The 16249-nt window shown below is 50.1% G+C and overlaps 1 protein-coding gene across 3 annotated transcripts in view; it reads right to left on the bottom strand.

Annotated features, from left to right (window-relative positions):
* The window catches only part of Bcar1 (BCAR1 scaffold protein, Cas family member), a 38091-nt gene extending 31249 nt beyond the window's left edge, over window positions 1–6842 (bottom strand). The window contains exon 1 of one of the 3 annotated variants that reach the window (XM_075977283.1): window positions 6677–6842. In XM_075977283.1, the coding sequence (XP_075833398.1) occupies window positions 6677–6826 (150 nt within the window). In that variant the 5' untranslated portion in view covers window positions 6827–6842. Of the gene's footprint in view, window positions 1–3944; window positions 4010–4148; window positions 4309–6676 lie in introns of those variants that run through there. The other 2 variants (XM_075977284.1, XM_075977286.1) reach the window with 2 other exon arrangements.
* Between the last annotated feature and the right edge of the window lie 9407 nt (window positions 6843–16249).

The following is a 16249-nucleotide window of genomic DNA, read 5'->3' as shown; positions in this document are numbered from 1 at the left end:
TCTGTCTACTCCAGACAGCATGGCTGCAGAGCACCCAGCTGGCCTGAGATGTGGCGTACTAGCCAATGGTGCCACCAGAGGCCACTCTGTTGGAGAATTGAGGGGAATGACCTGCTCAAGGTTTAAGAGGATCCCACAGGCTGTGCAGAGCAGGGGAGAGGCCAGGGTCATCTCACCACTAAAGCCTTGGCAGGAACGAAACTGAAATAAGCCACAAAGAAAAAGCCACTGGAGGGAGAGAGAGGTCAGGAGTGGGTCCTTGGCCACCATACATGCCACCAGAGGCTGGGAACGGTGCCTACCTCACAGCAGCACCACTATACAGCCCCTTATCAAGAGCTGCATGCATCCCTTGCTGACCTCCCTCCCAAATGCAGTCCTGTCACCCCCCACCCCAAGGAAACGCTGTTATAGAGCCCTTAGTCCTGACCTACCAAAGCATTGTACCCATCCTGAAGTAGCAGCTTCTTTGATCCCCACTTGGTCTTCAATAAAGTTCCCTGGAAAGGTTTGTTATGTAGGGCCATCATTACCTGCGCTGGCATGGTGGCAAATGCCACCCTCTACACTCTCCTCAGGTGGCTCAGCTGCCGGTGGTCACAGGTCCTGCACCTTCAGTCTTGTGACAGAATCTGCTAGGAACCTTATGATCCCATCTTTAAATACAGAGTAACAAATGAGGCCAGGAGGTGTCCAGGGGCAGTGCTGCATGGGTGAGCAGGGGTAAGCTACCTGGTAAAGTGGGTACAAGGTTTAAGACCAGCTTCTGCAAAGGGAAGGGCAGGAAGGACCAAAGTCCCCTAACAGGAGAGGGTATGGCATGCACTTTGGGGATTGAGTTGCGCTTTGGGATTCCAACTTGGTTTCTCCCCACCTATTGTGCCCTTCCTACAGGGTTGGCGACCCAGACAGCTATTAGTCCTAGCTCAGACCTCTGGCTCCCTGGCCAACTCTCTCAAGCAACCAAGTGCTCACTAATTTCCACTGGCTGCTGCTAGATTAGTCAAAACTAGTCTGCCTGATCTCTGTGAGCCCAAGATGGCTGTCTGCAAGGACAACAAAGAGACTCTGGGTTTGCCTTTCGCATAGCATTAAAAAAAAAAAAAAGTTGGGTCACGCTTGGAAAGCCACAGAAAGTTGTCAAGAGCTCTCTGGATTGCAGCCCTGAAATTAGAGTGGCCATGCAGGATGGTGGTCATTTTACCACTATAAACGTTGTCACTCTGGTTCCCTTTCCACTGGCCATGTGACTGTGGCCACATATGGGTCCTCCTTGAGGACCCCGTCTATGCTCACACCCATGCACAGCACATAGTACATGCTTATGTAGGGCAGCATAGGTGTTCCTTGTAAGAGCCTGTTCTGGGGCTGGAGAGATGGCTCAGAGGTTAAGAGCACTGGCCACCCTTCCAGACGTCCTGAGTTCAATTCCCACCAATCACATGGTGGCTCACAACCACCTATAATGAGATCTGGTGCCCTCTTCTGCCTTGCAGGCATACATGCAGACAGAACACTATATACACAATAAATAAATCAAGAAAGAAAGAAAGAAAGCCAGCCCATCCTCCAAGAAAGGACCCAGTAGAGACTAAACTAGACTGCCAGTTTCACAGACAAGAAACAAGAGGCAGAAACAGAAAGCAGTGGGGCTGTGCTCTGCACAGGACTTGCTCTTCACCTTACTGTGACAGGGCAGCCAGCCTCTTGTCACTCATGACCATGGGTCTGAGACACAATACAGTCATTTTCTAGTGTGACCAGCAAGCTAGGACAGACTACCAGCCATGCACTGAAGGAAGGCAGATGGCAGAGGAGAATCAGGGAATGAGTGGCCAAACACTGCCAAAGTACCTTTGCTCACTCTAGCTCTCAGCAGAAGAAAGAGCATGCACTGGGAGCCAGGGCCACCATGGTGCCTTCCTCCCTCTGGATCCCATATCCCATAGGGGTCAGAGCAAGGGGTAATGATGGTATACACCTTTAAGACCAGCACTTGGAAGGAGACAGAGGCAGAAGATCTCTGTGGGAGTTCAAGGCCAGCCTGGTCTCCATAGTGAATTCCAAACTATTCAGGGTTACACAATGAGATCTCATCTCAAAAACCAAAACAAAGCAAAGCAAAAGTAAAACCCTGTACAGGCCCTGCTTGGATACCCGGGAAACCACATCAACTCAACCTAGTCCATCCCAAGTTTTCTCTCTGCTATTACCTCCCATCTCCATCTGTAGCATCTTGTAATTTCTGTGGGCCAAAGTGCCTGCGTCAGCTTTATCCAGGAAAAGACTGCCCAAATGAATGGGTGTGCTTAAAACTCAAATGTGTCCCTGAGTACCACATGGCCAGTCACCAGTCTGGGCTCCCTGCGCAAGGACAGAGCAGGCAGCTCTTCCTAGAAGCCTCCACTAGGTTACCAAGGTCCCAGGAGAGAGAATGGTGGTCTGACAGCCTAGCAACATGCTGTGCAGAATCACTGAGGGCGAGAAGTGACTTTTGGAGTGGAGCATGGTGGGGATAGACCTTGACTTTAGTTCTTCATAGTGATTCTTAGCTATACGAGTCCTACCAGACCCCTTGCCCTCTTTGGTTACAGATGGTACCACAGTGACAGAGCCGAGCCGACCACCTGAAATCTTGTGAGGTAAGGGTCTCTGAACTGAGTCTAGACAGCCAAACCAATCCTGAACCTCCCTACCAGAGACCCGTCCTAAGGGGCACTGGCTGGTCACTACTGCCCTCCCGCATGCTCAGTCATCTGCCTTGTTTCCCTGACCGGTGTCCACAGGGGTGGAGCTGGTTGGTGCCCTATGCCCCAAGCCAGAGAAAATCCTGAGCTTTGCAGAAGCAGAACGGAACAGTAGAGGGGCTTGGCAGGCTTTCTCTGTCTCTTCCTAGAGATGAGGCAATTATGCTTTGAACCAGAAGCGATGGGGGTGGGGGCTCCCATCAGCACAGCCTGGAAGCCCTAATTTTTTCATCTGTAACTCAGCATTACCACTTGTGGGGGCGGGCAGGAGCCGGGATCTTTAATTCTGTAATAACAATGCTTTGCACTTACACCAGCCTCTCTCCTCCAGGAGTCTCCATACCCTATGGGGGTTAATTAAGAGGCCACTTGCCCTGCCAGGAAGCCTCGACAATGTGCCTCACAGTACCCGGCCCCAAGTGGATGAAGAGCAGTCCCTGAATAAGGCCAGGCTGGACAAGGTTCTGGACCATTGCCCCTTCCTGTCATTGGGGAAAAACTCTGACTCAGCAGAGAAATCGTGGCTGCAGGCCATTACTACTGTGCAGACAGGATGAAGGTGTGGCCTCACACCTCTGTCTGTCTGTCTGTAAAGTGGAGCCTGTACCTGAGCCAGTCAGTCACCCCGGTAGCCATAACCCCTGGCCATCTCAGGAGGAGAGATCCATGGCCCAACTGTTAAGCCCTAGAGTAAAGGCTGCTCAGGTCTTTCTGATGGGTTAGGAAGAGGGGGTGTCAAGCAAGGGGAAGCCCCAACAGAAAGGAGACGCTGGTCGAAAGGCCCTGGGGTTCTACCATCCAACAAACTTCCCACAAAGTGAGTGTACAAAGCAGAGGGAGGGGGAGGTATGCTCTTTCCATTAGCCGGCCAAGCTAACCATTCTGGGGTAAGGGTGTCTCAGGGACAGCACAGACCCCGCCCCACGCCACGGCCATCCGGGTGGGGATCCGGGAGCACAATAGGGTAGCTTTCCCAGAGAGTTTTCTGGGGGAACAGTACAGACCTTCCCACCCGTCAGCCGGCCTAGCTGACCTGGACATGGGTTTCCAGGGAGTGACAGAGCCCTCTCCTCGGTAGGCCTGGCCACTCTGGGAAGAGGTCGGGAGGGGAGGGGGGTGCGCGGACCCCCGCCGGGCCCACTAGTCCCAGGGGCTCTTAAGAGGCCCACAAACACCATCTCCCCAGCCCAGCCGTACCGGGGAGCTTCCCGCGGGGCCAGCATGAGCCCTGGTTCCACTCGGCTCTCCCAGGAAGAGGTTGGAAAAGCAGGATCAGAGAAGTCGGCTAGGGGGCGGCGCCCCCATCCTCTTCCCCACCACGACCTGAGAAGGACCTCCGGCGACCCCCGGTGGCCCAGGCCTGCCGCGGGGGGCGCGGGGTCTCCGGCGGTCAGCACTCACCGGCACGGTCATCTTGGCCGTAGCCCCCGGGTCTCTGCGGCAGCGGCGCGGGCTGGCTCGGGACTCGGTGGGCCCGCGCCGCTCTCAGCCCCCGGCGCCGGATCCCGGCGCTCTCCGCTGCCTTCAGTCGGCTCTCAGCCACCGGACAGTCCGGCCGCTCCCCCCGCGCCGCGCATGCGCCGCCTGCGCCTGCCCCTCCCCCTCTCGCCTGCTCCGCCGCCGCCCGCGTTAAAGGCGAGGACCCCGGACCCCAGCATTTTTCTGTCGGCACAACAGGGAAAGGAGGCCGTGTTCCCACACCTTGCCTGTCCTTCCTAAGGCCACCTCCAGACGCACTATTAGAAAAAAAATCCCATCCGGTTCTGGAGCCCAGAATCCCCACCCCTACGCAGTACGTTCCTTGGTGCGGGTCCCAAAGCTCCTACTCCCCAGGTCTGAGCAGATAGATAGGGTAGAGACTGGTCTGGGTGAAGGCGATCTTAGATCAGCTAGCAGAATTCCTCTGCACCCACTCCCACCCCCGCCCCAGCTGAGAGGGAGCCTAAGGCTCCTCCAGGGCCCACTCGATTCCCAAAGGAGCTCCAGGACTCGGGGCAAACAGTCTGACTTAACCTTGGGTCCCCCTGAAAGAGAAATTTGGAGTGACTTTTATGGAGGGTCGCATAGTGGGGCCCCCTACCCAAGACTGGAAGACAGGCAGTCCTTCGGAGAGCTGAGCCTTCCTTTCCCCCATGTTAATCACCCCTAATTTCTTCAGCTGTTTCACAGCTGACACGGTGCCCAAACATGCACCTGCAAGCAGTGGGCACATGAACACTGGTCTTCAGACTGCCCGCCACACCCTTGCTGTTTTCATCTCTCAGTGCACTGAGACTCAGATCCATCAGCTACCCAAAGACTAAGAACTAGCGCTCTGTTCCGCTGCCCAGCCACGTACAGCTCGTCGCTGCTCCACAAGATCTCTTACTGGGCAAGCCAAACCCTGGATAGTTAGTGGCTACTGTTCCCTGGGTAGGTGGGTTGGTGAGCGCATACCTACACCAAGTGGGAGATGAACCCCGTGGGCATTGTCTAGAAGGTCAATCTACCGCTTTCCCGAGGTACACAGCCTGTTCCAAAAAGCTGCTTGGCAGCCAAGTTCGCTCATGAGAGGACCTAGGGGACGAGAGCTTCAGCTAGCCCGCTAGGAAATTTGAAGTATTGTACCGAGAGACAAGAAGGCTGTGGCTGTTCCTCCTCCTCCTCCTCCTCCTCCTCCTCCTCCTCCTCCTCCTCCTCCTCCTCCTCCTCCTCCTCCTCGTCCTCCCCCTCTTCTTTTTCCTCTTCCTTCCTCCTTGTCTTTCTCCTCTTTGTCTGGTTTATTTTTATCTGAGAATGTGTTTGTGCATCCATGTATGTACACCATGTGTTTGCCTGGTGCCCGCAGAGGTCTTGAAAAGGGCATGGGATCCCCTGAAACTGGAGTTACAGAAACTGTCAGCAGCCATGAGGGTCCTGGGAACCAAACTTGGGCTCTCTGCAACAAAGTGCCTTTAACCACTGAATCATCTCTGCAGTCCCAGGGACAAGCATCTTTGTCTTCCAGGTGTACAGTGGTTGAAAGCCCGAGTGATTGGGGGAAGACATGAGGGTCGTATCTGACTTCCTCAGAGACTTAGGGGTGGATCCCCTAACTTTTCCCCGTAAAGTGGAGGCAACCTTAGTCCCCTTAACCCCTAAGTAGATTCTGAGGACGGACCCAAAATGAGGAGAAATATTCGAGAAAGGAGCCATCAGGTCAGCCACCAGACCCAGGTCCTAGTTCTAGGTCTGATGAGGTCCTTCTCTGCTTTGAATAGGGTTCCCCTGTACCTGTTGGGTAGCTGTTCCCAGTGCTGTGTAAGGTATTGCTAAGAGAGGGCAGACAAGGCCACAGCAACCAGAGGGGTGCCTGGGCCGACAGCTGCCATCTCCTCAAAGGGCATTCTGTGTGTGTCTGGCACATGGCCCTACCCGTGCCCACCCGCCCGCGCCCAGCTGGCACCCGGGCTTCTGAGCCGAGAACAGCAGCTCAGCCTGGCGCCTGGGCTCCAGGCCACACGCGCCCGAGGTCTCGGAACCCCGCCTCTCCAACCCAGGCTCCGCCTCACCTCCTTCCTTTTCTTTTTCTTTGGCCGGGGAAATGCGCAGACTTCTGGCTCCTCTCCCTTCTGTCTATTCTAGGTGTCTAGGCCAAAAGTCGGGAGCAATGGGTAAAATACCCCTTTCACACTAAGGGTACTGGGAAATGGGGACTCGGGATAGCAGCGCACGTCGGGTCGGGCTTTGAAAGACAGCTAGTCCTTGCCTCCAGCGTGGCGCACAGCAAACTCGCAGGGGAAAGGCTCTCTGGCAGATCCCGCGTTTGTTCTGGCAGAGATGAGGGACTTGGATATGGGGTGTGAAGCAGCTAGAGGAGGCTCCCTGGGGATCTGACTATCCTGGATCCCTAGAGGCCATGTTCTTCCCTCACTTAAGCCTTACAGACAAATGATTCCAGAATGACTCACCAAGTTCTTCAGAGAACAGCCTGTGGGGATGTCCAGACCAGAAACAGCTGGACTGCCTGACGAAGGCGCCACGACAGAGAGGGTCCTTGAGGGCTGACCAGGACCCTCAGAGGAGGACACTCCCTCCGGATCACAGGGAGGAGGTAGCATACTCAGCTGTCCAGACTTCTGTTCCCTGGGCCTTGCCACGTCTTTTGGGACAGAGGCCTGGGAGGTGGCTTCTTTATTCCCCTCCCACTTTTATCCGAGGACTTCCGTGGTCCAGAAGTCTCTGGCCCCAGAGAATGCAGCGAGTCTTGGAAGGCCCTTTTCAGGCACGGTGGCAGTTTTACCTCAGCATGGTACCTTTGTCACCATCGGAAAGCCTGGATTGCTTATTATGATGTTATTAACCAAAGTTCACACTTTCTTCAGATCTTAGTCTGCCCCCCATAGTCCTTTTCTGCCCAGGACTCCTTCCAGGATCCCACATCATACTTGTCAGGCTTTCTGGGTCCTCCAGCCTGCGACATTTTTTTTTTTGACATTTGTTTTGATGACCTTGACATTTTTGAGGTGTATTGGTCAGGGAGTTTATCGAATGCCCCTCATTCTGTATTCATTTGACGATTTTCTCAGGATTACTTTGGGGTCATAGTTTTGATGAGGAAACCACACAGGTAAAATGCCACTCTTATTACATCATCTCAAGGGCACATACCATCCGCATGGCTCAAAGCCGCTGATAGTGGACTTTGTCCTTTTGACTGAGGCGGTCCTTGTGGGTTCTGCCACTGCTTTGCAGAAGGAAGCCAGTGCACACAGACCTTGCTTGTAGACGGCGGGTAGCGCTCTGCCTCCCTTAGGAGTTCCTATTTAAAGTACTCGGAATTTACTTTCCATATGAGAGAATTTGCTTCCACATACATTTCGGTCATTTAGCATGTGGGCCCATGAATGTTGCTTGAGACAGGGTTTCTTGTATCTGGGGCTGGGCCTGAACTTGCTACATAGCTAAGGATGACCCTGAACTCCTGATCTTCCTGCTGCTGCCTCCCTAGTGCTGGGATCACAGCCAGCACTGTCACTGCTGGGACAGCCACACCACCGCTCTGATCCTTGTGCTGCTCTCACAATTCTGTATTATTAGTGCTGGGAGTTCAGGATCTCTGGAAGAACGGCAAGTGCTCTTGACCCTGAGCCATCTCTCCAGCTCCTAGTTTATAATTTTCTTGAGTTCATTTATTATTTATGCTGTTTTTTCTTACAGTAAACACTTTTTTTTTCTTGTATGTATGTCTGTGTGAGGGTGTCAGATCTTGGAGTTACAGACAGTTGTGAGCTGTCATGTGGATGCTGGGAATTGAACCTGGGTCCACTGGAAGAAGAGTCAGTGCTCTTAACCACTGAGCCATCTCTCCAGCCCCAGTAAACACTTTTTAAATTATGGCAAAATACAAATAACCCCAAACTAGCCAGTTTCATCAGTGCTTGGCTTTCATTGAACTCATCTAATAATTCAGGAAATTCTTTCCACCTCAAACTCCTTAGTCATATATACCAAGTGCCTTTTGCCTTCTTAGGTATAGACTCCAGATTAGGAGAGGATGAATCTGAGGGTCACAGTCAACTGACCACAAGGAGGCTCAGGCACTGTCCTTGCTGGACCAATCCTCTGTAGTCACCCACGTGTCCCAGATACAGACCATTCCCTGACTAAGGGGCTTGAATGGCTCAGCAGAGCTCTTTCTCCCTCACTAGGCAGCGTGCCTGAACTCCTACCAGTGCAGAAATCCTTCACTCAGGGTAAGCATCATCTCTCACTGCTAGGGAAACAGCTACAAAAGAAAGGGCTGGAGCAGGCCATCAGACAAGAGGCCCAAGTTCCTGTAGCAACAGATTCGTTTGACACCCAAATTCCAGGAATGTTCACATTTGAAAAATTCTCACAAGTAGTCTAGGAAACACAGGCTATCTTAGGACTCACATCTTCAATAACGGACATCAGTTAAATAGCTCACGGGTGGCTACTGCTCCCATTGGCAGCCTGAACCTGGGAGAGAGGGACCTAAAAATAAGGTAGACTGAAGTCTCATGCAATAGCCAACTTTATTCAGAGCATCGGACAATTTATACTCTAAAGAATCACCTGAGTTTCAGTCACAAGACAAGCCGCACGAGGCAAATAAACAAATGATAGCCAGCGTATTGAATAATCTTGATGGAGGAAGGTCATTGGTTAATTATAATAAAGAAACTGCTTGATCCTCATAGGATAGAACATAGGTGGGTGGAGTAAACAGAACAGAATGCTGGGAGGAAGAGGAAGTGAGGTAAGACACCTCAGACAGAGGCCATGCTCCCCTCTCCCAGGCAGACACGATCGATGAAGCTCTGACCCAGGATGGACGTAGGCTAGAATCTTCCCAGTAAGCGCACCTTGGGGTACTACACACATTATTAGAAATGGCCTTGTCCAGGTGTGAGAGTTAGTCGAGAAGAGGCTAGATATAATGGGCCAAGCAGTGTTTAAAAGAATACAGTTTGTGTGTTGTTATTTCGGGTAAAGCTAGCCGGGTGGCGGGAGGCAGCCCAGCCGTGTGGGCAGCAGGGCACCAGGAATATAGCCCCGCTGCTCATATTACTACATAATCTAAAGTGAACTCACTCCCATCCACCACCCCTGGGAGGGGCACAAACGCACATCCCGCACATCCCAAGAACAACCTGTGTGATGAAGGAACAGAGGTCACAAGACTCTTGTCTTATTTACTTGGAGTTTTCTCGCAGGCTCAGAAATCTCACACAGCTTTGATCATGGACCCTGTCCCAGCAATGGGAACCCTCAGAGGGCAGAATCTGAGGACAGAACAGGCACAGCAGGAATAGATGCTGACAGTTTTCTGTAACAACGGAAAAAGGAAATAGGTTCCCATAGTTGCGTAAAATTGACACTGATGTCATGCATAGGTACGGGGAAAATGGTGGGAAGAGAGAGGAGAAAATACCGACTGTGGGTTTATGTTGAAGCTGGGGATGGGCGGTTGGCACATGCTAGCTCAGAGAAGGGGGTCTCTTTTGTCTTTTCTCAATTTTCACAGGCAAGATTATTTTATTTCTGAGGCAGGGTTTCTCTGTGTAACCCTGACTGTCCTAGAATTGCTCTGGAAACCACACTGGTCTTGAACTTGAACATCCCACCTGCTTCTTTCCTCCCGGATGCTGGGATTAAGTACACATGGCATCATGCCTGCATTTTGCTTTGTTTGTTTTTGTTTGTTTTGTTTAATTTTTATTGAGGTGGAAAATAGTTTGGGTAACTATAACTAATTTATTTTTATTATTATTATTGCCAAGACAGGGTTTCCCTGTGTAACAGTCCTAGCTGTCTTAAAACTTGCTCTGAAGACCAGGCTGGGCTCAAATTCACAGAGATCCTCCTGCCTCTGCCTCCAGAGTGCTGGGATTATTAAAGGCATGCACCACCACCACCACCTGGCTCTGTAACTATTTTTTAAGTTTCTTTAAGTTCTGGAGATTTATTTTATGTCAGTGAGTGTTTTGCCTGTATGCATATCTGCAACAAATGTGTTCCTGGTGCCCATGGAATTCAGCAGAAAGTATTGAGTCTCCTGGAACTGGAATTAGGGGTGACTGTAAATATTATGTGGGTGCTGGGAACTGAATCCTGCTCCTCTACAAGAGCAATAAATACTCCTAGCTGCTGAGTCACCTCTCCAGGTCCTAATGATAGCTCTTTTATTTTCTAATTCTTAAATTTTTGTTTATGAGAGAGAATACTTGGAGCTGATGCTGAGAGACACCTGATGTGGGCGCTGGGAACTCGGGTCCTCAGGAAGAAAAGCAAGTGCCCTTAACAACTGAGCCATCTCACCTGCTCTCATTTTCTAACTATTCTTGAGTTTGCTTATTATTTATGCTTTTTTTACAGTAAACACTTTAAATTATGGCAATATATAAACAATTCAAAATTAACCATTTTCATTAGTGTTAAACATACATTTTAGTGGCATTAAACACATTCAAAATCTCTGTGTGGCGGGGTGGTGGTGGCGCACACCTTAAAACCCAGTACTCTGGAGGCAGAAGTAGATGGATCTCTGAGAGTTTATGTGAGTTTGAGGCCAGCTTGGTCTACAGAGCTAGTTCCAGGACAGGCTCCAAAACTACAGAAAAACCCTATCTCAAAACAACCCAAACAAACAAAAAGGGGGGTGGTTAAAAAAAATTCTGTGTGACCCTGAAAGCTGGAGAGGCGGATCAGTTAGTAAAGTACCTGTGACAAAAACATGAGGAACTGTGTGCAGTTCCCAGAGCTCACACCAGCTGTTCACAGCCACTCAGCCTCAGAGGACCTAACACCTCTGCAGGTACCGCACTCCCACGCACATTACTAAAACTTTCATGTTTTTTTTTTTCTATTTTTTTTCGAGGATGCCTTTCTTTATGTAGCTCTGGCTGCCCCAGAACTCTGTAAACCAGGATGTCCTGGAACTCAGAGATTTGCCTACTTCTGCCTCCCGAGTGCCGAGATTTAAGGTGTGTGCCACCACTGCCCAGCAAAAAAACTAAATCTTTTAAAAATTACACAGGAAACACGATGCTAAGTGAAACAGGCAAAGCACAACCAAAGACAAATAGTGTATGATGTCACTCACTCAGGGAGCCAGAGATTCAGAAAGTGAACAGTGGGTACCAGGAGCTGAAGGGAGGAGGCGCTTACTGGTCAGTGAGCTCAGGGCTTCTGATCAGGATGATGAAGATATCTGGAAATGGGCAGTGGTGATGGTTGCGAGAGAGAGAGAGAGAGAGAGAGTGTGTGTGTGTGTGTGTCTTATGTTTGAACACATACACAGCTCAGGTCCTCTGCAAGAGCCATGTGTACTCTTACTTGCTGAGCTAGCTCTCCAGCCTCTCCAAGTGTAACTGTTTTTTAAAAAAATAAACAAAACAGAAAAGCTCTTTTACACATACAAGTGTTTTGCCTGCATATATGTGTGCACCATGTGTGAGGGTGGTACCCATGAAGGTCAGAAGATGATGTCTGATCCCCTGGAACTGTTTCAAATTTGCTATGTAGCTGAGGATTATCTTAAACCCCTAATCCTCTCATCCCCATCTCTGGAGTTCTGGAATCACAGAGGTGTATCATCACACCCAGCTAATTTTGAACATGTTTTGAGAGGAATATAATTACTGATTTATAAGAACTACAAGCTTGGGGCTGGAGAGATGGCTCAGTGGTTAAGAACACTGACTATTCTTTTTTTTTTTTTTTGGTTTTTCGAGACAGGGTTTCTCTGTGGCTTTGGAGCCTGTCCTGGAACTAGCTCTGTAGACCAGGCTGGTCTCGAACTCACAGAGATCCGCCTGCCTCTGCCTCCCGAGTGCTGGGATTAAAGGCGTGCGCCACCATCGCCCGGCTAACACTGACTATTTTTCCAGAGGACTTGGGTTCAATTCCCAGCACCCACATGGCCACTCACAACTGTCTATGATTCCAGTTCCAGGGACCCGATATCCATGGCAAAACACAAGTGCACATAAAATAAAAACAAATTAAAAAAAAGCCTTCAACTTAAAAAAAAAAAGAACCACAAGCGGCCTTTGGAATCCTCACCAATCATCTGGAGCCTCTGCTAAGGGTCTTCCCCAGGGGCTGACACTCTAAGAGAGGGTGCAGCTGAATAAGGAGCCACAATGGACTCACACGCCAACCTCCCTTACCTCTAACAAGGCAAGAGAAGTGCTTTCCTGGGACAGCTGAGCCGGGCCGACCCCCAGAGCAGTCTGCTGGCCTCCTCCTCTTCTAGAATGTGACCACAGTCCCTTCCAGGACCAAGCTCCCATCTTTAGTCGCTGTGACAAGTGGAATTTCATTCTTCACTGGAAACAATCCCCAGGGCATTTTGCTTCTGAACTCAAAACAGAGCCAACGGGCTGAATAGTATGCATTCTCTAAATAATTAAGGCTCCCAAATCAGCAGCTGCCACATCGGGGTCATCAGTGCCAGGCCTCAAAGCCAGTGACATATTCTCAGTGAGGGCAGATCATCCGGCACCTCCTTCAGAGGCTCTGTGATGTCTTCCCCAGGAAGGGGGCAGGGCACTGGGAAAGTCTTGATACTCCCAAGGAGTGAGACCTCTTGGTGAAAACAGGAAGGAGCTGGATGTAGGGAGCAAGGTCTGTGTTTTGGCAAGAATCCAAGGTACTTGTCAGCCTTGACCTCCAGTATCAGGATGGGCTGGGGCTGGCTGGGGTTTTGGTCCCTGTGTGAACTTCTGCATGGTGTCTTACTTTCAAAGGCTATGTTCTTCTCCATCTGTCAAATGAGCTCTGCATAAGTCACTCGGGTCTCTTGCCAGTGCAGGGGGTACCATTCCTATTGTACTCTGTGATGACAGGAGACATGGTGGCCCAGGTCCAAATAAATACAGTATCTGCTTCACTAGGAAGCACTAGGCTGTAGGACAGGCTATGCGTAACAACAGGAAGCACTCAGTTTAAATGCCAACACTATCAGACTCATATTTGACTCAGTTTCTCTGTTTTCACACTGCCTGGTGGATGCCCTGTGTTTACTGGTGGGCTGACTGGAGGGGAGGTTAATGTGGACATCAGAGGCACCCTTGATGCCTACTAAGTTCTTTTTGTTGTTGTTTCTGTTTTTCAAGACAAGGCTTCTTTGTGTATCTTTGACTGTCCTGGAACTCACTCTTGTAGATCTCAAATTCAGAGATCTGCCTGCCTCTTCTTCCTGAGTGCCTGGTATCTAGCAAGTTCCTAAAATAACACCCAATGTTTGATTAAAGGAATGTCTGGTAGAAGAAGTAGTGGCAGCTCTGTGAATATGAGGTCTAGGTACGAGGAGATAGACCCTTCTGGAGGAACCAGAGATGCTCACTCTTTTCCATTGATCTGCTAGGAACGTCAGGGCCTTCCTGAGGAGGCAGCCTTGTAAAAGGAGCTCAGAGAGTGTACAGGAGTTCAGGGGTCCTTTCTGGGCTGCCCTAGGAAGTGACTATCTTTCCAGAGTCCAGTGACCTGAGCCCCCACCGTGTGTGTGTGTGTGTGTGTGTGTGTGTGTGTGTGTGCAAAAGAAAAGTGAGGTTCAGAAAAGCTGAGCCATATCGGAAAGGTTGGGTCAGCTATTCCTCTACCTGCTCTGTCGAGGATCAGCCTCCACTGGATTCACACATTCTAGGGTAGGAGCATGAGGATTAGAATTATTAAGAAAAACAAAACAAAAACAAAAACAAAAAACCCCAACAGAGATAAGAGAGAAATAAGAGACAAAACACAGAACAGAATCAGGAGGGAAATTCAGTGAATACTGAACCACCCCATTTATTTTCTATGTTTTTATACCCCAATCCAAAAGGGGAAGGGGAGACAATAGACTTCATTAATATGATAAAAGGAATAAACAGAGAATCTCTGACCTTTGATCAAGATGGAGCTGATGCACCTCTATACTCAAAATACTAATTAACCGCTCTAGGTCAGGACCTCTTGTTTTGTAGCCACTTGTCAACATCTTTGAAAGAGCAAAACAAGCTCAAACTCTCTGACCTCCAGTCAAGGTGGAATGGTCTCACATCTGTGGGCCCTGACACTGCTCTGGGGTATGATATGGGCAATGGGCCACACAATCAAGCTGGTGAGGGGTCCCCACCCTGTTCAGATGCCTTCTGTAAAGATACAGACCTGGGCCTTATTATGCAGCAGAAATTTCTGGAACTCAAAACTGTACAGTCTAGTGTGATCCTGGGATGGTCTTTATCTTCCTAAGTCATCGTAGGTCTTACCCAAATTATTGGATGTCCACTCAGAGACAGACAGACAAGGGTTTTTGTATCAGGGTTGACATAAGCACTGAGGGCCATGTATGCTCAGGGGAGGGGTCCTTCTCAGAACTAAGCATTCTATTTCAGATGAATGAGATCGGGGACATTTAGGGTAGCATGACATTCTATTTCAAAGTCTTGAAAATGCACACTTTCACTGGGTAGTGGTGGCGCACGCCTTTAATCCCAGTACTCAGGAGGCAGAGGCAGGTGGATCTCTGTGAGTTCGAGGCCAGCCTGGTCTACAGAGTGAGTTCCAGGACAGTCAGGGCTAATCCTGTCTGGGAAAACTACACAAAACAACCAAACAAAAAACCCAAAAAACGAAACCCACAGCGTTGGAGATGTAGCACAGGGGCGACCACTTGCTTAGCATGCCTGAGGAGGTGGGATGAAGCCCCAGCTCACAGCAAAGCAAGACCGTCTGTTGGGACCATTTGCAGTCCTGGCCTCCAGCTGCTCTTCCCTGCTAGTGACCTTTACTTTCCTTCTGATTTGAGTTACTAAAGGCTGTGTCAAAGTTGTTTACCAGCTCTGCTTCACGAGCACGTGTTGCCTTGGCCTTGAGGATCAGAGGATGAGGTTTTCACCTGTTGGCCCACCTGACTGTTGGGTATATAAGCCTCCGTGGTGCTATTGAATAAGGGGCTTCTTACCAGTGACTAGAGGGCCGTGTCTCTGTCTCTCTGTGTCTTTGTATGTTTCAATCTCCAGCCCCTTGCCCGAAGCTCGCGAACTGTGTGGTGGCGCATAGAGCGCAGACAGGCGTTGTGCGCTGCAGCCGTCCAAAGGGCATACAGAGGTGCAGTCTGATAGAATGTTGTGCGCTGCAGCCGTCCAAAGGGCATACAGAGGTGCAGTCTATAGAATGTTGTGCGCTGCAGCCGTCCAAAGGGCATACAGAGGTGCAGTCTGATAGAATGTTGTGCGCTGCAGCCGTCCAAAGGGCATACAGAGGTGCAGTTTATAGAATGTTGCAGTGGCTGCAATGCCCCACCCACCTCCAGCCACTGAGCACGTGCAACCACTGAGCGCTTCCAGTCTGACTTCAAGTGCTTTTGAGGAACTGCATTTTAGGTTTCCACACGTGTGTGCGTGTATGTGTGTATGTGTGTTGAGGACTGAACCCACAGCTTCTTTACTAATAAGTGTTAGACCAGTGCCATGCCACTAAGGTACTGCCCCCAATGATGCATTTTTTTAATTTTAAAAATGTAATACATTAAAACTATAGGCTGGAGGGATGGGGCTTGTTTTATTTACAGTCTCAAGTGTCCCATGCCAGCTTTAGACTCACTATGCAGCCTTAATTTTTAAAATCTAACTGCCTTCCCCACTCCCTGCCCCTGAGTACTGGGATCACAGGCATGCATCACCAGACCTGGCTTTATGTGATGCTGAGGACTTAATCAGAGCTCTGTGCAGGCACCATCCCAACTGAGCTCCATTCCTGTCAGAATTTTATTTCTTCTTTTTCTCTCCCTCCCTCCTTTCCTTCCTGTTTGTTTTATGAGACGGGGTTTCTTTGTGTAGCGTTGGAGCCTATTCTGGAACTCACTCTGTAGACCAGGCTGACCTCGGACTCACAGAGATCTGTCTGTCTCTGCCTCCCAAGTGCTGGGATTAAACATGTGCACCACTATCGCCTGGCCCAAATTTTTATTTCAAAATAGAGTCTCACTATGTAGCCCTGGCTTGCCTGGAACTTGTGCAGATCAGGCTGGC

The sequence above is a fragment of the Microtus pennsylvanicus genome, chromosome 6 (assembly GCF_037038515.1).
Source record: "Microtus pennsylvanicus isolate mMicPen1 chromosome 6, mMicPen1.hap1, whole genome shotgun sequence".
NCBI classification, from domain to species: Eukaryota; Metazoa; Chordata; class Mammalia; order Rodentia; family Cricetidae; genus Microtus; species Microtus pennsylvanicus.
The sequence above is the reverse complement of the archived record's forward strand: the minus strand, read 5'-3'. Positions and strand labels throughout refer to the sequence as shown.